Source organism: Dendropsophus ebraccatus, chromosome 6 (assembly GCF_027789765.1).
Source record: "Dendropsophus ebraccatus isolate aDenEbr1 chromosome 6, aDenEbr1.pat, whole genome shotgun sequence".
NCBI lineage: Eukaryota > Metazoa > Chordata > Amphibia > Anura > Hylidae > Dendropsophus > Dendropsophus ebraccatus.
The window spans coordinates 49,422,628-49,445,545 of record NC_091459.1 but is presented as its reverse complement, the minus strand read 5'-3'; the positions used below and the strand labels follow the sequence as shown (position 1 = coordinate 49,445,545).

The following is a 22,918-nucleotide window of genomic DNA, read 5'->3' as shown; positions in this document are numbered from 1 at the left end:
TTGCGGGGATTGTGGTCGCTGACCGGCACAGTGATGATGTTTGGTTAGGGACTCATGTGTATCAGAAGACCTGCACGTGGTACATGAGGCAATATGGTTTGGCCAAATTATATACTAACTTCTGATGTTGGTTTTAAATGTAGCTGAACAAGCTTTCGTGTCAGCCATGGGTGCGATGTGCAGCCATTTCTGTCTTTTTGGCTTGTGCATATTTTATGTATTCTGTCCCTTTTTCCATTGTGGCTAGCACTCGTGCTGTGTAAGACCCATGTGATCCAAATTAGCAGGAAGCACCTGTGTACATAAGGGGAGGATCTCTTAGTATTCTCCCATTCTACCTGCAGAGGAATGGAGAGAGGTAAGAGCTTGTTCACACTTGTGTTGCTTGGCGTCCACTTTTTCCGCCTGTGGCGCCTGCAGGGTTTGGGGTGCCCTTTTGGGTCTGGTCCTGTGACAATGGGGTTGCAGGGCCATTCCGTGGCCCCTCTTCTCTGCTTGCGCACGTTTTGCGGGGATTGTGGTCGCTGACCGGCACAGTGATGATGTTTGGTTAGGGACTCATGTGTATCAGAAGACCTGCACGTGGTACATGAGGCAATATGGTTTGGCCAAATTATATACTAACTTCTGATGTTGGTTTTAAATGTAGCTGAACAAGCTTTTGTGTCAGCCATGGGTGCGATGAGCAGCCATTTCTGTCTTTTTGGCTTGTGCACATTAAATAATGTACCAGCAGCCATCATTGCAGTAAGGGAAGGCTAGACAGCTAAATGACGGACGTTATTTTAGACTCAAAATGACAGACGTAATTTTAAATGGAACTGAAAAAACGTTGTGTGAACATAGCCTTACACTTTAACTTACTAATACATTCTTTTAATACACATATTATTAATGATCACAAACTTCTTTAAGATATAAAGTGTAAAATATTCATTATTAATGTGTTATATTGTTTTATACTTATTTACTCACATTTGTCTGTGGATCCCACGGACAAGCTCTTGCATGACCATAGCAGATGCACATTCCTCCCACAGAAATATCTTTTATAGAATAGAAGTACTGAAAATAAAGAAAATAAGTCATTGCATAGTAGACAACATATGCTATAAAATGATTTAATTGAATAAACATTGTAGGTTTTAGAATACAGTGAGACTATTATTATTATTATTATTATTATTATTATTATTATTATTATTATTATTTATTTATTTTTAATAATTAAAAATTATTTTTGAAGGGGGGGCTGTGTGTGTCATTCCCCATCTAGTAAAACCGATATAAGATCGGAGTGATTATAATTTTTTTATGTTTGTTAAATAAATTGCTTCCAATTGCTATATTCTGACCCTATAAAGTTGTTTGATGAATAGGGTTGATGAATAGGGTTTTTATCTTTACCATTTTTGTGTAAATGGGATTTTTTATAAATTTTTTTCTGAGAGTTATTACTAAGAGTTATTACTAGAGATGAGCAAACTTCGAGTACGTTCGGGTTCATCCTGTCAGGGCCACGGCGGCGTCCCGTGTTTCGGGCCGCCGCGACCTCCTCCTGCCCCATGCAGCCGCCGGGGTCCTTGTGCAGGGACCCGGCGCTGCTGCTAGTTCGGCCCCTGCGGGCGCCTCACCTCTCCTCTCCTCCGCTCCTGTCTCCGTCTGTGCCGGCCGGCGCGCGCGTCCCCGCCTCCTAGGGCGCGCGCGCGCCGGCTATCTCAGTTTTAAAGGGCCAGTCCGCCCCTAATTGGTAGTTGCACCCAATCACTTCCTATAAATCCCAGCGTGCCCTGTCCCTCACGTTGGAGCCTCTACATGCTTCCCATAGCGTTTGGCCCAGCCCCCTGTTGTTCCTGACCTTAGTCCCTGTTCCTTGTTCCTGTCTCCAGTCCTTGTCCCTAGTCCTTGCCCGCTGCCTTCCCGTTGTTCCTGATTCCTATCCGCTACCTGGTCCCTAGTCCTTGTTCCTGGTTCCTGCTCCCCTGTTACACCACTGCTCCTGTGTTCAGCCTGTCACCTGCGGTTACGCCTACAGACCTCTGCCAGCACCATCTCCCGCCTACTGCTCCTGCCACGCCTCGCCTGCCGTCACTAGCAACCAAGCCAGGGGTAGCGACCTGGGGGTCGCCTGCCGCAGCAAGTCCATCCCGCCTTGCGGCGGGCTCTGGTGAAAACCAGCGGCCCCTTAGACTCCGCTCCCTGGTGAGGTTAGTGCCATCGCTGGTGACGGTCCAGTGGATCCACTACTCCAGGCGTTACACATCCAAGCCCAGACTCTTGGCATTTGATTACCGGTGGCTATTGAAGTTGGATGTAGCCTAAGAAGAACATGGATACTTGAAGTACGCTCATCTTCAGTTATTACTAGAGTTATTATTATTTTTAGGGGTGGATTTGACCTTTTATCATGTGAGTGGTTGTTTTAGATTTTTAAAGCCATTTTTAGGTACTCTTTTTAAGTACCCCTAGAGAACTTTCATAAGCCATGACAACATTGCTAATACTGTCCAGTTACATTGGTGCTCTGCTAGCAAAATCTAGGTAAGAGACACTTTGGAAACCAAAGAGAGTAAGTGACTAGGACCGAGAAGTATTTCGAAACTCACCATACGTGCAGCAGATATTAAACAAAAATCCAAGCCTTTTCGGACAGCTATTAAATAAATTAAAGAGAGAGAACAAGAAAAACCTTTAACCCCTTCAAGTCAGTAATAAGTAGATATACATTCTTACTACACATACCCCATGTAGTAGGAATGTTTATATACGTTCCTGACACTTAAGGGGTTTGATGTGTGCGGGGCCGCTGCAGTGAGGTCGGTCCTGCACACATCAGTGTCGGGTGGGGAGGAACATTGCATTAATTTGACCCGGACATCCGTGCATCACAGGGGTCTGTCTTGAAGGGGTTAAGAATGCATGTTATATAAGAACATAGATGTAATACAGATTGGGGCAATGTTCCCCTGACAGGAATTTATCTGGAAAAGGTGGCCGTCTAGTAATAGTGATGGCTGCAAACTATGATCAGGATCCTTGTACAATCGCCTTTTGTACAAGTGGGAACATAGTCTATCAGTGTGACAGCATAAGCATGTACAGAGGGAGAGGTGTGTATGTGTGTGTTAGGAGGGGGCTCTAACCCTGAGTATTAATGTATGATTATGCAAATAGAATATTATCCATATGGAAATGTCATGGAGAGAAGATAGAATAGAGATTCTAGCAAACACACAAAGGAAGAGAAGCAGATAAATTGCAATGACCCTGTTAAGCTGGTGCTTTGGAAGGTTGAATGCAGTATCAATAAATTCCATCAGTAATGTGGATCAGTGAACCTGTTCTTGAAGACTGATTTATTACCATTTATTCTTCCTGCCCTTTATATGCTCCTCATTCACATCACACAGAAGAGTGACAAATACACAAACCTTCGACAGAGGCAGAACTGTAATCATCAAGTTAAATGCCCAGCTTACCATCAAACAAATCAGAAGATTTGCAGTGATTGATTTTCATACAGAACTGTAATGCATTTTCATATGCTTCCATATTCACATAAAAATAGCTGGCTATTCTGGTAAAGAGTGTCCACATTCACTATTGTATAGTCTAGTACACCTTACATATTTTATGATGAATGGTCATGGGCTTCATTCTGCATCATCTAACAGCATAGATTAGAGAAACCTGACATTTAGCTGGTGTTCAAGGCCCAGGCTTATTGTTAGTCAATATAATGCAGAATCATGGCTAGTCTTTCCTTTAGCTAGATCAATAAGTTTAGTGTCCTCTGTCAAACCACCTCTGGCTGGACAGTCATTTTGAGCTATCCATAGTAAAAAAGATTAATAAAATAAAACCTAGTTTCCATAACCCTATAGAAAGTTCTCTGTTACTATCCTTTTAAGGTAGCTTTCCATTTAAGTCAGTATTTAACTTCAGTTAGAAGCCTTAAACACAATACTGGGGACTTCTAACTCTGGCCTGAGGACAGAGCTCAGTGCTAAGCTTTAGAAGACTCTAACCTTCTGTTATGCTCCCATAGTGCACAGAACGGCAACAATGACGGTAATTTTTTTACCTACATCCTCAGCGTTATTTTCGCTAATACCTCACTTTAATTTATGTGTAAATAGGTGGTTTGGTGCACTGGGGGTGAGATTACCCGCCCCCTTTTCATGCAGTGATGAGCGCCAGGTTTCACCACAATATTAATGAGAAGGAAAGGTTTGATCAGGTGGAACGGTGCACCAGTAGTTCAACCCCCAGTGCAACAAACCACCTATTTTACATATTTACTCTTTGCAGTGTTAATTGGATTCAACCACATCCGTCTGTTTCTCCTGCTGACTTAGTTCTAGGCTGCAGAGAATTCAGCTAGTTGTGATCCGTGTGGTCTAGATGTCAGTGGGCCGATCCAATCATGCCCTTGACTGGGACTCTGACATCACAAAGGAATACCTGTGGCCCTATGCTCAGCGGTTCTTGTAACTCTGTTTTGGATTTGGCTGGCATTTACCTGGATGGCTATTTGGAATTTCTGACCTCTTGCTTACCCTTTTCTGCCCTACCGTTTTTCTGCTGATTTGGTACTGTATTTGACCACTTTTTTTTCCACCCATTTCTGTGCACCCATTCTAACTTGTTTGTCTTATTTGTTTCTGTGTGCACTTTGGCCTAGGAATGGAACGTCCACCAGTTGTTACGATGACCTAGGGTTGCATTTGCAAGTAGGTAGTGATAGCTCAGGGGCTTAGCACTAGGACTCACTGTTGTGTCTTTCCCACCTATTCACTTTGGTCATACAGTACTAAATCCTTTATTCTAAATGATCACAGCCCTATAGAAATATAATAGTGGGTTAGAGTCTTTTAATCTGCTGTTAATTTCCATTTAATATGCAGGGGGTGCAAAGGAGGCAATTACACCTTGGTCCAAGAGCCTAAGAGGATCAAAAGGTCTCATCTTCATATTAGGAGGACAGTACCATGAATTAAACATTGTGGGGGAGATTTTTCAAAGGGTGTATAATTTAGACTGGTGCAAACTAACCACAGAAACCAATCACAGCTCAGCTTTAGGCAGTGCTGAAAGGAAAGCTGAGCTGTGATTGGTTGTTGTGGGCAGTTTGCACCAGTCTAAATTTTACACCCTTTGATAAATCTCCCCCTGTAAGTTTAGGGCCCTGTTACACATTTTTGTATTGGGGCCCAGAATCTTCAAGTTACACATCTGTTAATATAATTTAGTCCTAAAGCACTTGCATTTCAAAATAAACTATTGTATAAAGTCAGCAAAACCTAAACTTTATTTACGTTATGTCACTCACTTGTGCTTTCATACTCTCCTCTAAATCCTAATAAATAATCTCATAACACCCTTATGTTTAAAGGATCAGGTCAGAAAATTTCATTAATTCAAACCCCTAAAACTTTAATATTTTACTATAGCAATTTCAAAGAACATTTTAGAATATAATTATTGAGAAATCACCTTATCTGACCATCTACTGAGTTCTGCATAAGAATTTGTGAATGCTGAGGCTTATTTATTAATCATTCCCTCAGAGCTGCAGGAACCAATTATAAAAAGACATATAACTAGTTCTATAGTGTTTGTAATGTGGTTACGCTGCTTGAGCCTCACATTCTTTGTATGACTGGTCCTAATTGTTTTTCACTGCAATTATCTACAATTATTATTTTTTCTAAGCATTGCCTAATAGGCAGTAGGTTGGATGTGCTAAGTTAAGCTTACCACAATTTGAATGGAGTAAAAGGTTATTACATTGTTAACAAATGTTTTTGCACTCTTCAAAGTCTCTATGATGACCAATTCAAGCACAATTCAGTTTCACATACCCTTCTTGTGACAATTGGATCTAGATCTTTTGGGTCACTGTAAGCTAACATCATTAAATCAGCATTTAGGGTACGGATCCTCTGTAGTCTGAGTCGAATGAAACGAGCTGATGTAAATTCTAAGAGTGTTGGAGATGGATCCTCGGCGCTTGGTCTCCCGTTAATTAAGGAAGTGTGAATCTAGTAAAAAAAGAGAAAAGACAAGTTTATTCTCTGATAATTAAATAGCAACATCCAAAAGTGTATGAAATCCATGTTTTACTATTAGGGGCTATGTTCACACAATGTTTTTTCAACTCCATGACGTCCGTTGTTATGAGTCTGAAATAATGGACATGATTTAGCTGCCTAGCCTTCCCTTAGTGCAATGACTGGTGTTTGTACATTATTCTAGTTTAGTTGCTAATTGGCCTTTGGGTGTGGCTTAATTGAAAAGCCAATTGAATTTAATAGTAAAAATGCAGAAAGAACGGTGACAAACGAAAAACTGTGCGTGAACAACTAGTAAAAAATGTCTGCTGTTTGCAAAAGACGTCCGAAAATAATGATTATGTTCATTATTTTGACGTCCGTGGTAAAAATGTCTGTTATTCAATACATTGTGTGCATTGAATGTTCGTCTTTTCATTGACTTCAGTGCATTGCTATTGCAGTCAGTTAAATCGTGGCAATAACAGACATATTTTTAAATATCAAAATTGGCCACCTTTTCTTTATTTTTGACGTTGTGTGAACATAGCCATACAAGGAAGATAACATATAAACAGTATATGGCTACGATTACACAACATATTTATTCAATTAATAATGGCCGCGGTTGTAGATTGCAACACCGTCCGTTATTAATTGAATATATACATTACATTACTTCTATGGAAAACCAGCCAAAGTGTATACACATTGGGAGGGATTTACAAAGAAAGGCGTACTCATACTCCAGCCTTAACGTAGGCCCGCCCCCTTTTCCCCAGCTAAATTTACTAAGAGGCAATTTTTTTTATTTTATTGTGATTGTGTTATTGTTTTATTGTAATCATTGCTATTTTTTTTTTTATTTAGTTTGTTTTATTGTCCTGTTTTTTGTTAGACTGCCTTAATCTACGTGCACTAAGTTTTAAATAAATTTATGAATATTTTAAGATAAATAAAGAGATTCCTTGAGGAGTGACTATTTTGCTTAATTGTGGTTTTAACTTTGCCTGGCCCTTGAAGGTGGAACCAGTCAGCTTAACCTCAGTTCCCTGTTCTCTTCTGTGAGCTGCTCCACGCTCTTTACATACAGCAGCTGACAGGTAATGAAAGACTTACATTTTTTTTATAGAATTACATTACAAATCTCACCAGTTGATTTAAAATGAAAATGATTTATGACCAGGCCCTTTAAGTATGAGATACTGTAATAAGATGGGTGAAATGAGATGACAAGACCTTGGGGTGGGGTGGGGTCACGAAGTAAACTAAGTCTATAGTGATGCATTATGTTAAATGAAACTTAATCAAATTTCTAATTTAAACTTAGAAAATATGGAATGAATCCCGGCACTCGCTGGTGTAGATTGCTACAATAGATGTTTATTACATCAACAGCGTTGATGTAATAAACATCTATTGTAGCAATCTACACCAGCGAGTGCCGGGATTCATTCCATATTTTGTGACTTCTTTGCCACGAGCACCGCGCCGCAGAAGTTAAACGGAGTGCCGGTTGTTTGAACTTTCCGTTAATTTAAACTTAGGCCATGCTCACATGGCGTAAGAGACCGGCCGTTCCGTGACCCGGCCGGTGCCGCTTGGGATCCTGCCCAGAGCGTATACTATGTGTATACGCTTCGGCCGGGATCCCATAGAAAGAGAGGAAATATGTATATACCTGCAAAGTACGGCCGTTGTTGCGATTGCAACGATGGCCGTACTTTTACGTAGTGTGAACATAGCCTTAAACTGTATCATTTAAAAGCTATATCCCCTACTAACCCCTCACATGTCTTTTTTGACAAAGTGTTTCCCTTTATTATGGCCAGCCAGGCATCCAATAGGTTGGGTCATTCATGCTCAGTTCACAGTGACATGAACTGTCCCATTAGTACTGGCAATTTTTTTTTTACTTCACATTGAAGCAAAGAGGATTGTGGTAAAGTGTCTGCACTGTTGCATGGCAACAGCAGGGTCAGAGTTCAAAGAGGAAACCAGGAATAGATCAGATGCATAGGGAAGAAAAATGGTACAAGGATGTGAGTTACTGTACTTTACTAAAGAAAACAGCACATCACCCCTTTAAAGGAAAGGACTGTATCTGGACATAAGTTCTTAAAGTTTGTTCAGTGTCCACATTTACTTTATCATTTTGTTAAGAATTGCTTGCTAAGAATGACACAAATACCTCAAATCATTCTTTGGAATATTAGCCAGCTTCACAAATGTTTCGGGAAATAAGCATCCTAATTTTTTTTTTCTCATGGCACCGATATCACAACTAATAGATGGCATACTGCTTCGATAAATTAAAGGAAACAACATGAGCTTGTTTCTAGGGTACTGTTAATGAGTACAGATCTATGTTAAATGCCATGTTTTAAATTTCCGGTGAAATGTCATAGGCTGCTCTTGTCACACTCTTCCTAACTCTTTCATTCCCTAAAGAATTTGGGGAAATGTCAGACTAATGAACTGTTTAGCAAATATTGTTGTGTCATTGACAACTCTACCCTTCAGCTCAGTTCTTAATGGGACCTCTGTTCAACATTATCCCGCTACTTCCTTGTGTCACCTTTCTCTTCCAAATGCATGTTGGAATGACAAATTGCAATAGCTTTCAGCTTTATTTTTCTACACTGTTAGAAATGGCTCCATCTGTTCTTCCTGGCTAACACAGCAGATATTTTTATGATAGTTCAACCTATGATATTAAAACAAGCATATCCGGTGAACAAAAATGTGTTTGATATTTAGGCTCCACAGTTGCATATCCCAATAAAAAGTGCATACAGTATAATGAAATAAGATAGCTTTAAACTTAGACTAAAATAAACTAGAGATATATGTATTGTGTTGGAATTAACTTGAAATGGCTCTAGATCCAACTACCAAAATACAGATATACTCATATAGATATAAGAGTATAACAGGGATATAACTGATTACTAGAGATTAGTGCAACTGGAGCATGTTTGAGTCCAATCATTCGGGTTTTGAATACCGGTGGCTGAAGAAGTTGGATGCAGCCCTAGGGGGTCATGGAAAACATGGATTCTGCCATGGGCTATGTTCACACTAAGTACAGAAATGAGAAAAGACATCCTCTTTTTTTTTTCTTTAAAATTTCTTTTATTATCAAATTATAATTTAAGTCAATGGAATGACAGCTGTCCAATACACTATTTTTGCAAAGAGCAGACATTTTTTTATAGGTGTTCACACACACTTTTTTCCCCACTGTCCTTTCACCATCTTAACTACTCAATTTAATGGACCACACTCAAAAGGTTGTGAGCTAGAATAATGTACCAATAGCTATCATTGTAATGACAGGCGCCCAAAACACAAAATGACTGATGTCATTTCGAAGGGGGGACAGACAGAAAAAACGTCATGTGAACATATCTATAGGATATAGGTTTTGCCAATGTTTTCCAGGCAGCCTTAGGAATGCATCCAACTTCTTCATCCACCTGTAATTAAATGACGAATGATCAGATTCAAGCATGCTCACATTGCCCTTTATCTCTACTGATCCTACATGTACTACTGATCATACATATACTACTGGTCTCTACTACATATAAAGATCAGTGAATTGATTGGCCTGATTTTCCAGTCCAATAAATACAGTAGGAGAGGCAACTAACTTATTATTCACATATGGTAAATCTTTATAATCTAAATAAGTTTATTCATCAGCCAACAAACCAGGAGAATTTGGGAAATTGCAAAATACTCTTCAAAAGTAGATAAAGTAAATCAAATTATACAACAGTTACAGTCATTTGGTACATTTTATGATAAATTTTATAATATTTCATATTATATTATAATCCTGAAATCTTGCAGCTTTCACTTTGACCAGACGGCTTAAAACTAAGCTGAGACTTCATGTACTATACAGATAATTTCCCAGCACCGCCCTTCTAATTAAAAGGAGTACAGTGATGGGTGACACCAGTATATAGATAACAGAGGTAGACATGATAGCGGTTGCTTACAACTCCCTCCCTCTTATGTGTAATGAGCCCATGAAGCATGTGTCCTATACAAAAAATAGAATCTGTTCATTGTGTTTATGTTTATGAGGCTTGCCATAAAGCATTTCACTTAGTGTTGTTGTAAACAGCTTAGGCAAGATGACATCCCCATAATATTGTACTACAAATAAATAAAAAAAATACAATCAGAAAAAGAAACATATTAGAAAAAAAGAACATGCTCTGGTATCTGAATCTAATCAGTAGAATTAGATCTAGGCCATACATTCTCTCTGAAGTCAGACAACATGACAGGGCTGTAATGTATTTACTGTCATGAACCGAATGCATCAAGTCAATTGAGTCTACATCTTGTATCCTTTTTAAGCAATATAAATGTGAGCACTTTGTGTAATTTTGGCACATCATAAAATAGTTTCAGTGCAGTGACAAAGTATACAGATGATATTCACTGAAGTGATGAAGCCGAAAATACTTATCTGCATTATTTATGGCTTGTATCATTGGTGTCAATAGAAATAGCTCCAGTCTTTAAATGTCTAAATCATGTTTTCTGTAACACTGACGTTGCGATACTGTCATTGCTTCATAATTACCTATGCGTTAACAGATTGGGCTTCCCATCTGGTATTGAAGTATTATTGCTCTGGTACCATGCCAACATGTCACCACTGTGTCACTGAGACTGAGCTGGAATTTCACAATGCGGGAAATATTATATAATATTGCCGTTTTACTTATTTCCATCTGAATTATCTTATGGCAGCTTTGTATTATTTAGGTTTAAGCCTGTTTTGTGTGTACAAAGTCAGGATAGAGCCTTTATTGGGAGATTATGTCAGCTAATCTCTTATGGCTTCTTGAGATAACTCTAGATTGCAGACATGACACAGGCTTCAAGTGACTGTTTATAATGCTTTGTATTCTTGTACATTGATATTATATAAATATGTGAAGATAAAATGCCAACGGAATAGTTTAAAACACTTTAACCCTTTCCCGTACGAGGACGTAACTGTACGTCTTCGCGCGGGTACGGGCGTTCAGAGCGGGGCCGCGCGGCGACCCCGCTCTGAACCGCGGCGGCCCCGGGTGCCGCTTGTAGCCCGGGACCGCCGGTATTAGCGGGCACGGTCCGATCGCCGTGCCCGCTAATACAGTACTCAGATGCAGCTGTCAAACATGACAGCTGCATCCGATTACCGGCTGCAGCACTTCCCTGGTGTCTAGTGGCGGAGATCGCTCTTTCGGGACGTTGTCCCGGAGGAGCGATCTCCCTGTCTGATGCCGGCCGGGGACTCGTCCAAGATGGCGCCGCCCCTTACTCGGCACTTGTTTGCAAACGAGTGCCGATCTCATTGATCTTTGCTGTATATCTATACAGCAAATATCTCAATGAGAGATCAAAGTATATATACTAGAAGTCCCCCCAGGGGGGCTTCTAGTATATGTGTAAAAAAAAAAAGGATTGTTATTAGTAAAAAGCCCCCTCCCCCAATAAAAGTCTGAATCACCCCCCTTTTCCCAGGTTATAAATAAAAGTAAACAAATAAATAAATAAACATTTTTGCTATCGCCGCGTGCATAATCGCCTGAACTATTAATTAATCACATACCTGATCTCGCACGGTAAACGGCGTCAGCGCAAAAAAATCCCAAAGTGCAAAATTGCGCATTTTTGGTCGCATCAAATCCAGAAAAAATGTAATAAAAAGCGATCAAAAAGTCGTATATGCGCAATCAAGGTACTAATAGAAAGATCACATCATGGCGCAAAAAATGACACCTCACACAGACCCATAGACCAAAGGATAAAGGCGCTATAAGCCTGGGAATGGAGCGATTTTAAGGAACGTATATTTGTTAACAATGGTTTGAATTTTTTACAGGCCATCAGATACAATATAAGTTATACATGTTACATATCGTTTTAATCGTAACGACTTGAGGAACATGCACAACAAGTCAGTTTTACCCCAGGGCGAATGGCGTAAAAACACATCCCCCCAAATAAAAGAAATGCGTTTTTTTTTTTTTCAATTTCACCACACTTTGAATTTTTTTCTGGTTTCGTAGTATACTTTATGCAAAAATTCTGTGAGTCATTGCAAAGTAAAAATAGTGACGCAAAAAATAAGGGCTCATGTGGGTCTGTAGGTGTAAAAATGCAAGTGCTATGGCCTTTTAAGCACAAGGAGGAAAAAACGAAAACGCAAAAACGAAAATTAGCCTGGTCCCGAAGGGGTTAAACTCCTTTTTGAAACATGTATATAATGAAAACTACTTGAAGGAATTCTGTACATTATATAATATTGATTCAAGACAAAGTAATACTTTATCTCTACAAATACTTAGGTATAAACAAATAAGAAGGAAGTACTTGAAGGTGCTTTCATACTGTATACAATATTAGAACAAAATGTCTATCGGCCACAAGTTTCTAAAGTTTCTAAATCCTTTGTTATATGATTTACTTTATAGTCTTTATGTTGCTAAGACTAATGGTATGTACGTCCTCTTAATATTATGTTTTACTCAGTGATGCATTACCTGGCTATAAGAAACGTAGTATGCATAAAATAGCGGTCACCAGCTATTCTGTTTCACAGCTTCACTGTTTGACATGCCTATACAAAAAGTAAGTAGTTTGCCCACTGTTAGTCGAATCCTCCTGTAGGTAGTTTGTCCCCTCCCCATTCTACCTATCTGTCTATTTATTCATCGAGTTGTTAAAGGGGTACTCCAGCACTGATAAAAAAAAACTAACAAAAAATGAATCAATCATAAACCTGGTTTTTACATTTACTATCCCTCTGGAGTCTGTCTCCGTTTGAATTTCCCGCTGTTTGCAGGTCCCTGAAGCTCCAGTTGTTGGCTTAACTTTTTCTTTACTTCCTGGTTTGGGCTCTACCATGATGCACTTTGTCTCCGGTGATGTCTAACTGACTCTATATGGCTATGTTCACACTACGTAAAACTACGGCTGTAGTTCTCGCCGCAGAACTACGGCCGTAGTTTTGAGGAGTTGAACATAGCTTTATTTGCAATGGGATCCCGGCCGGAGCGTACACACATCGTATGCGCTCTGGCCAGGATGCCATACGCCGCCGGAAAAAACTGATATGTCAGTTTTCTGCAGCCGGAATTCAGTTAATTCTGGCCGAAGAAAGACCTGTCAGTTCACACAGTGAAGCGAGCGGCTCCGGCTAGGGAAGCATAACTGTACTACGGGCGTATATTCGCAGTTCGTACACATCCAGCCGCATGTCGATTTTTCCCACGCCCGTAGTTTCAGCCGCACATGTACGGCGGCGTATGAAATGCGGCCGGACTCATACGCAGTGTGAACATAGCCTAAGGCTGGGTTCACACTACGTATATTTCAGTCAGTATATTTCAGTCAGTATTGCAACCAAAACCAGGAGTGGATTAAAAACACAGAAAGGATCTGTTCACACAATGTTGAAATTGAGTGGATGGCCGCCATTTAATGGCAAATATTTGCTGTTATTTTAGAACAACGGCTGTTGTATTGAAATAATGGCAGTTATTTACTGTTATATGGCGGCCATCCACTCAATTTCAACATTGTGTGAACAGAGCCTTTCTGTGTTTTTAATCCACTCCTGGTTTTGGTTGCAATATGAGGACCACAATACTGACTGAAATATACGTAGTGTGAACCCAGCCCCCAGCTGTAAGATTGCTTACATCTTGTTTAGCCAATCGGAGCTGAGCAACCTGAGTCAACTGACAAAGGGAGGCTGGCTTAACAGGGCTTAGACCCGCCTCCCTCTTGATGATGTCATTGTCACAAAATGTCTTCCACAGAGCAGCCTAGGGTCAACAGTCATTAGGTAAGAATGAGTTTACTTAACTTCCTGGTGGCGGGTTAAGGGAGGAAAAGATTGGGAAGGGGGACAGATAGGTGATTGAAGCATATTACAAAGTTATATAACTTTGTAATGTGTTTCAATTACTGGGAAAAGCTTTTCCCTGGAGTACCCCTTTAAGTATGTGATATTTGGAAGTGAGGATTTTCAGCAGCTTCAGGGTGTAAGTAAGGATGTGCTGTAGACTAATGCCCCAATTCATTTAATTGAAACTTATTAGATTATGGGTGGGGATTTAACAGAGTTAAAGGGGTAGTTCAACAAAAAAAAAAAAATTCTTTCAAATCAACTGGTGCCAGTTGATTAAAAAAAAATCTCAAGTCTTCCAGTACCTATTAGCTGCTGTATGTTCTGTTTGGAAGTGGTGTATTCTCTCCAGTCTGACACAGTGCTCTTTGCTACCACCTCTCCTCTTCAGACTTCTGATCCCCCTTCCCCCTTATAAAATAAATGATTACCCCTTTTGCTCTCGACCCCAAGTCCCCAATGGGAAAATATTGGGAAAAGGTGTTTGGAATGCGTTAAATTACTACTCTCATTCAGACAGGGTTATGTGTCTTCTATAAATATATTAATGAGAAAAATGGAGGGAAACGCAAATTAAGATTTTGCATAATGCGCCATACGCATATACCTTACCACCATCCCCTTCCCTTCCCAATCGTCAGACAGAATGCCCAAATTGTAAATCCCCCAAAACCGACCTTTTCTATGGTCTCTGGTCATGTCCTAGCCTGGAGCTTTATTGGAAAGAGGTGTCAATCCTCCTAAAAATGTTTACACCTTACTCCGTTACTCTGACACCTGTTGAAGCTCTCTTGCACAACTCCCAGATGATTCTTTTATATATCTTCCTACATTGACCAACCCTATCTTGGCCATAGCCAAGATGTGTACACAAATGGATATCATCCACCCCTCCTACTATATCACAAATTATAGCTAAATTACAAAACTTATTCTATGTAGAACGCCGTCTGGCTTAACGCAATAAAGAGATAGTAACTGGTCCTCTCTTCCCCAAATGGTGGTCCTTTCTCCCTACACATATTCCAGATAGGGAATTGCAATATGTAATTCAACCTTTCACTCAAATCACATGGTAATTGCAAGAGGAACTGAAAGGGTTTTTAGGTCCACTTTAATTTCAAGCCATCGCTTGAGTAGTCCTTTCCTGGATATACATTTCTTTGGTGGAGTCTTTTAGGTGTGCAAATCTGTTTTCCATTATCTTGCTCTCCTTGTGTAGGTATGATCTCTAGATCTTAAAAGGACTGTACCATCAGGCATGGGCTGAAGCACTGGAGGCGGGCTGACCCACCCCCAATGGGAGGAAACCCCCATTCCTCTATGATACAGCTCCATTGATCCTAATGGAGCAGTGTCATAGAGGGGCGGAGGTTTCCTCCTACTGGCGGTGAGTCAGCCCGCCTCCAGTGCTTTAGTCCAGGCCTGATGGTACAGTCCCTTTAAGGCTAATTTCCTCCAGGGTCAGAGTTAAGTACATGGGCTTAGTAGTTATATTAACTAATTGTTTTTCTTTCTGTGTTGAAATGGGCCGTGCAAGCAAACATACTTGTACTTGGAGCTGCAACTAGCCTGCCAGAGAAGGGACATACTAAGTAACACTCTTCTGTACTTATTGTGACGACAAGCCACGATAACCCCTGCCCAGCATCCTGGACTTTGTTTGGGGCTCTTACTGCTATTGCAAGGACATTTGCATGCAGCTCTTTTTTGGCAATAGACTATTAGCATTAACATTATAATTGCATGTTAACGAATGTTATCTAATATTAGAATATTATGCTTGCCTGCCCTGTAAATTGTTGACCAGGACTACATGGCAAAAGGAATACGCCCAGATGATTAATTGGGCCTCATTAACATAGAGTGCGGGAATTTATAAATATACGTTGGCTGGTTATACCAGGTAGGGATGCAGCCTACAGGAATATGTTTCGGTAGTGTGCTGGGTGATGTGCCAGCAGGTTTCCTTAGCGTTATAGACTTTTTTGAGTGATTTGTTCCCTGTTACTTGCTACATCTTTTCTGATGTCCTCTGTTTTATATGTTTCTGTTTGTTTTTTTTATTTTTGTTCTATATAAATTTTATTTTAAGTTTTCTATTTCTTGCAAATTGTAGTTGTTCATGTATTTCATTTCTTTTTTTATATTATTGTATTCTATGTGCTCCCTTACTTCTAAGCATATCCGTGTATCCAAATTAGTCAAGTACAATACATAGACATATAAATGCATACAAAAGTCTCATTAGTATACAAAGTAAATACATTTAGCACAAGCCTATTAAGCAATCACAAAAATACTGCTGCTATTGCTGACATTTCTGCATAATGGAATGAATTTTCTTTCTCAACTTTAAACTTGTGGGTGCATCTTTCTGTCACCTTTGCTTCTGTATCTGTCTTCTTTGTGCTGAAACATTACTCTGTGGAAATGTAAATGTGTTTCCCAATTCAACCCCTTCCCCTGCTACGTTACAGGCAATCAGTAAGCACTGTCAGCCTGCAGTGTGCTGCTGTCAGGGAAATAAAACCTGTCAGTTAGAGCATGGTTAAGTCAGCTTTTGGCGCTGTCAAGTCTTTACAGTTGCTTCATTGCACAATTTACCTCTCCATTTTCAAGTGGGTGAATCTTTGAATAATGAGATGTACAGATAACTTCATCGTCTTGCAAGTATGAGGGTATGCCAGGTCGGGGAATAATATTATACCGGGTCAAACACTCGCTGTCAGTGATGGCATAGTACTGCCACGGTTTATAAGTAATACCATCAACAGATCTTTCTAAAATCCAGTTTCCGGGTCGTGGTGTGTTGGCAGCTTTAATGATAACATAAGCAATCTGGAAAACCTGCGGAGAGACAAAAATATTTTAACACATTTAAACAAACATTGTAAACTATATAAATCTATTTAATATCGATGGCATCTTGCTATGATATAATATTTACATTTCAAAGCCGCCATCATGATTTAAACATAAAATATTAAGAGTAAGATAAGTATTATGTATCACATGGCATTGTGGTATTTATGTTGTTATTTCCCATTGTTTTCTAAATGAATGAGCTACACTGATGGGCACACACATCCCAACATGACACTAGGGCATGTAGGGCCGAAGCTAATCTGGTGCAACATTTGATTACGGAGCACATTATTTTCCTAGGGTCACATGTGTTCAGAATTGTACATTATTTTTCAGGCAGGAAGCACTAGCAACTGTTGGGCAAATAGTTTTTTTTTTTTTAAAGGAGTATTTTACGTAGGACATATATGGTATTAGGGCCTTCAACCTTGTCCAGCTAGCTTGTGGTAGCCAAAAGTGGTTGAGAACCCATAAATAGTTAGGTAGGCTTCTTAAAAAAAAAAAAGGAAAATTGTTGGCAGTTTTTGGAATTTTTGTGATGTTTTTGACTAGTCATATACTACCTGTTAAGTGAGAACTACTACCCAATGAAGATTATTCAGAGAATGTCAGGGTCGGGCAAAGTAGACTTTGAAGAAAAAAGAGGCTTTGAATAATTTAAAATGAAAAAAAAAAAACAACATATTCTAGCTTTTCTTGTTTACTACTTAATATGTGTTAAGAAAAGAGAAAAAATATCAGCACCAATATTTTGATTATTTTAAGAACTACATGACCTGCACTTAAATTCTCATTTCAAATCAAAGCAATCTTAATAATCCTCTTTTCTATTTATGTCTCAAAAAAAGCTTTTGACCGTGTACATTGGGTCAATATCTGGGTCAATATTGCTATTTCTTGAAAATGCCATTATCACTTCTGTGTAGGAACATAAGGTAGCTTTGTTCTGAATCCTAAACTAATTAGCATTCTGAACAGACTTGCACTGCACATCAACTTTCTAGTTTCCTCCTTTGGATGTCTCCCACTCCCTTTATCGGATTTCTTTCATCCTGTCACTCTGTTCTAAAACATACATGAATAATAAAAATGCATGCACATCATTACCTCAAAGAATCTGTCTCACAAGAGAAGACAAATTACATTCTTAGACGTATTCACACTGTTCTGGTCCAGGAATATATACTTTTTCTAACATTCATCTATTCATGCCAGCAGGAAAAATTAATAGAATTACTCAAGTCATATTTAGAGTGTGGACAGATGTAGCAACTGTGATTCTACATTTTTAATGAGTTAGGTATCTGAAGAAAGTTAGACACCTATAAAAAATATATGTTGTTTAAGGGTTTTTCCACAATATATATTTTTTTAATTGTACATAATAGAGGAACAACATGTCCAATGTCTGTCCCTATGGCGTCCCATTCCCCCACTCTGCCTGCACCCAGGTGATCTACTTTTACTTCCTTCCTTTGGTGGCTAGTGGTTACAATGAGTTAGTTAGAGATGGTGGTTAGAGATGAGCTACTGTAGCATGCTCTACCGAGTATAGTATTTGCTCGAGTATCAGGCTACTCAAAAGTACTTGATACTCTAATGAGTACTGCATGCTTCTCAAGTGACAGGTACACATGGGGAGGAGTGGAGGAAATATTCTCAACAAAGCGTTCTTCATGCTATCTTCAGTGTTGCAGCTCAGCCAATCTGCAGCTGAGGCAGGACTGCAGCTGCTGATTGGCTGAGCAGACTCTGCTTAGCCAATCAGTGGTGTTAGTGGTGTCCTGCCTCAGCCGCTAAATGGTTGAGCGGCAATAGTGAAGACAAATCAAAGTGGTAAGTATCATTTCCCTGCTCACCTCCCTGCTTACCTTTCATTGATTTTAACAGAGCTTGTTACACGAATCAAGCACTCGAGTATTAAGAAAAAAATAATAATTAAAGGGGTTGGCCACTTTATAGTAAAAATACTCAGTGTACAGTATTAGTAACTGTACTCACTGTATATCCTGACAGTAGATCCCTGTGTACCTCATAGAGCTAATATCAGACTCCCCTCCTCCAGGCTGTGCTGCCCTGCTCTGTGGTGTTTTGGTTCATAAGATTGCTCACATGGAGGAGCATGTGACCGTGCTCCGCCCCCAGTGTCCACCACTGAGCTTGTATGTCTATGAAGGACACAGTGGACAGGACCTGGTCACATGCTCCTCCATGTTGGCCATTTTATGGACTGAAACAAAACAGAGCAGGGGAGCCCAGCCTGGACGAGAGGAGTCTGATATTAGCTCTGAGGTACACAGGAAGCTGCTGTCAGTATATACATTGAGCACACTTACTAATACTTTGTACTGACCTATTTTACTATAAAGTGGCCAACCCCTTTAAGTAAGGAGCATTCAAGGAAATGTTGTGCTTGCTCATGTCTAGACACGATCAATAGCTGTGGCATAATAGTCGGTGTGCAACAGCGCCATGTGATTCTCTGTAATTTCACCAAATCTCCTCACACAGGCCACATCACTTTGCAGTTATGTTCTCCTTCCCATCTGTCACAGGGTCCCATAACCTGTCTTTGCTTACTCTCAGACCTCTTTGTGGGTAAAGAGCAAGGATCGCTTAGTCCACTCAGTGACAGCCCACTCAGCCAATCACTGACTGTGGTGGAACAACGCAGTGATTGGCTAAGTGTGCCATCACTGAACAGAGAACTCGGAGAAGCAAGCAGAGGTGCACTGGGGGAGAGCAAACAGGTAAGCATGGTCTCTTTATAATTCATAACATCTTAGGAAATAAATAGTTAATTTTTATACTGCTGTGGCACTATATTGGATGTGCAACAGACTTTAATAGTAATCATTATCACAGTGAAGTCCACTGCCATATGGTACATGTGAATGGACTCTTAAAGTGACTCTATACCCACAGCGTGCCCCTCCCCCCCCCCCCAACTGCTTGTACCTTTGAATAGCTGCTTTTAATCCAAGGTCTGTCCTGGGGTCTGTTCGGCAGGTGATGCTGTTATTGTCCTAAAAAACAACTTTTAAACTTACGGCCCTGTGTCAAATTGGCGTGGCCTAGACTGTCTATGCCCTAGGCCTCTCTTTCACTCCTCCCTGCCTTCTTCACCATAAGGAATGCTCCAGGTAGGATTTCTCCTATTTATCACCTGTGTGAACACTACACATGTGTTGGATCGTTAAGGCACCTGTCCATTGTTCAGTCAGGTGATGAATAGGAGAAATGGTGCCCAGGGGCGTTCATAATGGTGAAGAGGGTGGGGAGGAGGGACGGAGAAGCGGTGCAAGCCTAGGGCATTGACACTCTAGGCCATGCCAATTTGACACAGGGCTACAAGTTTGAAAGTTGTTTTTTTAGGACTGCCAAACGGACCGGTACAAGCGCTTTTGAGGGGGGACAGATTGTGAGTACAGAGTCGCTTAATCTAATGTCAGCTCCTGCTGCATGGAAACTCAGACAAAGCTGTATAAAACTGAGTAGTCTGGGCTAAGGGGAGTTTCCACACAAAATTTTTAAGCATGCAAATAGTGAGCACTACTACTGCAAAAGTTAAAACAAATTTGAATTTATCCTAAGAGTTTTGGTAAAAAAAAAACTTAATGAGGAAAACTAAAAGTCTTATTTTTAATTCTTACTTGTCTTTGCATAAAATTATATAAAAAAGCTGTTTATATGCAATGATAAATTCCCCCCAAATAGTCCTGAAAATCAAGTTTACATTCCAGTTTTTATAATATTTTGCTCTGATAAATAAGATTTAGGCTATGTTCACACAACGTATGAGAGCGGCCGTTCCGTGACTTATGTACCGGCCGGATGATCTTTCCGGGCTCAGTGTTCTGATGCTGGTGCATCAGCGCGCGCCGTATCAGAACCTCCCACAGCACACAATTAAGCAACCGTCCGAAGCCGTTCGCTTCATTGTGTGAACTGACAGGTCTTTTATTTGCAGCCCCGTACAAGATCCCGGTCGAAGCGTGTACGATGTGTACAGAATCCCACAGAAGATGAGGCTATGTCCACACCTCACAAACGGCCGTACTTTTACGTAGTGTGAACATAGCCTAAGACTATGTTCACACAGCATATTGGACCGGTCATTCCCTGACCCGGCCGGTCTCTAAAAGATCAGTACCGGCTGGATGATCTTTCACACCGCAAAGGCACACTATGAAGCTTGTGACCGGACCGGAGCCGCTCGCTTCATAGTGTGCACTGACATGGTTTTCTACGGCCGCTATTCACTGAAATTCAGCGAGAGATCCCAGCCGGAGCCTATATTATGTGTATACGGTCTAGCCGGGATCCCCTAAAAGATAAGGCAGCGTATATATCCGTAAAAAGTACGGCTGTTGTTGCCGATTTCAGAAACGGACATACTTTTACGAAAATATACGTTGCGTGAACATAGCCTAAGGATGCACATGAAGGTAAAAAAATAAAAAGGAAGTCAAGACAGTATTTATCGCTCTAATATTGTAACCAAGCTTCTGTATTTTAAGTAATCTACATCATCTTCATACGAGCTTCAAAATAAAACATAAAGGGGGAAATTTATAATATGAGGTGTATATGTGTATTACTTTATATATGGTCTTTGCATTTACGAGTGCACTAAATTTATCAAAATGGTGCACCGACCTTCAAAAATTTGAATACATTTTTAAAAAGTCATTATTTTGGTGGAAATGCCTGTCGATGCACGATTTCTTGAGTATCCAAAAATTGACGGACATTCGCATTGACTGTGATCCTGCCCCTCTGCTTTTATCCATAATACCCTTGCCGGAGAGATGCTTGGTGAAAAATCTTCTAAGTTTTCTTTTAATGGCTGCACGTTCCGTCATTCCCTGGCTTTGGAAGAATACACAGCCCCCTACTATACAGATTTGGCTCTTTGAGATTGCCAATATTTGTAGAATGGGAGAATTAGTTGACTCGCAGCAAAAATTGAAGAAGCATACAGAAACCTTGTCCCAGTGGGTGGATTTCGTACCATCAGATGAATATAAGCTTATTTGTATCTCAGACTGATAAGCCTCTCTGTCCATAGCGGTCAGTTTTAGTGACCGTTCTCAGGTTAGCTAGGGTTTCCCATAGTGAAGTGGTTTGATCTCGTGTGGATGCTTGGTTTTCCTGATAAGTAGGGTTGGGAAAGTGAGCACCACCTTCAAGATATGCCTTGATAATGTAGTATTCAATAGTTTTAGCTATGATTTTACTTTGCATCTGCTAGTTAGGTGGTTGAATGTTATTTTCTAGTACATTGTATACGCAATGTAGATTATTATCGTTGTAGATATCCAATGTACTTATTTTTTTTCTTACAGTGTGACCTACTTGATGATGGTGATTATTTGCCTTTCTTAACTGTGTTATTATATTTAAAAATGTTTAAAAAAGCTTGAATATGGAAAAGAAAAAATAAAAGTCATTATAAGTAAATGTGCTGTGAGCTCTTAACTGTACTTATTAGTCACGCTGAACTGTCTACTAATGTAAAAAGTTTTTTTTTAAAAAGAAAGGTGGGAAGAAAGGACTTAAATAGCTCTCAAAGCAGCAAGGAGCAAAATAGCTCTCAAAAAGATGCCCCTTCAGATCAAGTTTCACTCAATCAAGGAGTCTTAGAATATTGACTAGGGATTTTATACCAAACCGAACAATTTATCCAAAAGGAAAAAATTCCCATCTGCAGACAACTGTTTCTGGGTTTTTCCCCCTCTTCAGTGCAGAGCATGGTGTTGAGCTGGCTAGTAAGAGGTCTATCCACATGAGTCAAAGGGTTATTAACTATCATTAAGAAGAGTTTGTGATAACGGTATGGAGAATTTAAGACCATTGCTGCTTCATTGAGAATTCTGGGAAGAAAGAATATGCAAAATAGCTTTCACACCTCTTGAGCAAAGAGATGTCCCTTCAAGTCAAATCTAAATCAAGGAGTCTTAAAACATTGACTGGGAATTTTATGCAAAGCCAAAAAATTTCTCCAAAAGGAAAGATTTCCCATCAGCAGACAGCTGTTTTGGGCTTTTTGCCCCTCTTCAGTACA

At 40.0% G+C, this 22,918-nt stretch overlaps 1 protein-coding gene across 5 annotated transcripts in view; it reads right to left on the bottom strand.

Moving 5' to 3' along the window:
* The window catches only part of LAMA2 (laminin subunit alpha 2), a 524,271-nt gene that overhangs the window by 366,132 nt on the left and 135,221 nt on the right, over positions 1 to 22,918 (bottom strand). For all 5 annotated transcript variants that reach the window (XM_069974947.1, XM_069974948.1, XM_069974950.1 and 2 more), the window contains exons 4-6: positions 16,591 to 16,833; positions 5,865 to 6,044; positions 976 to 1,065 (exon numbers count right to left, since the gene is read on the bottom strand). In XM_069974947.1, the coding sequence (XP_069831048.1) occupies positions 976 to 1,065; positions 5,865 to 6,044; positions 16,591 to 16,833 (513 nt within the window). The remainder of the gene's footprint in view (positions 1 to 975; positions 1,066 to 5,864; positions 6,045 to 16,590; positions 16,834 to 22,918) is intronic.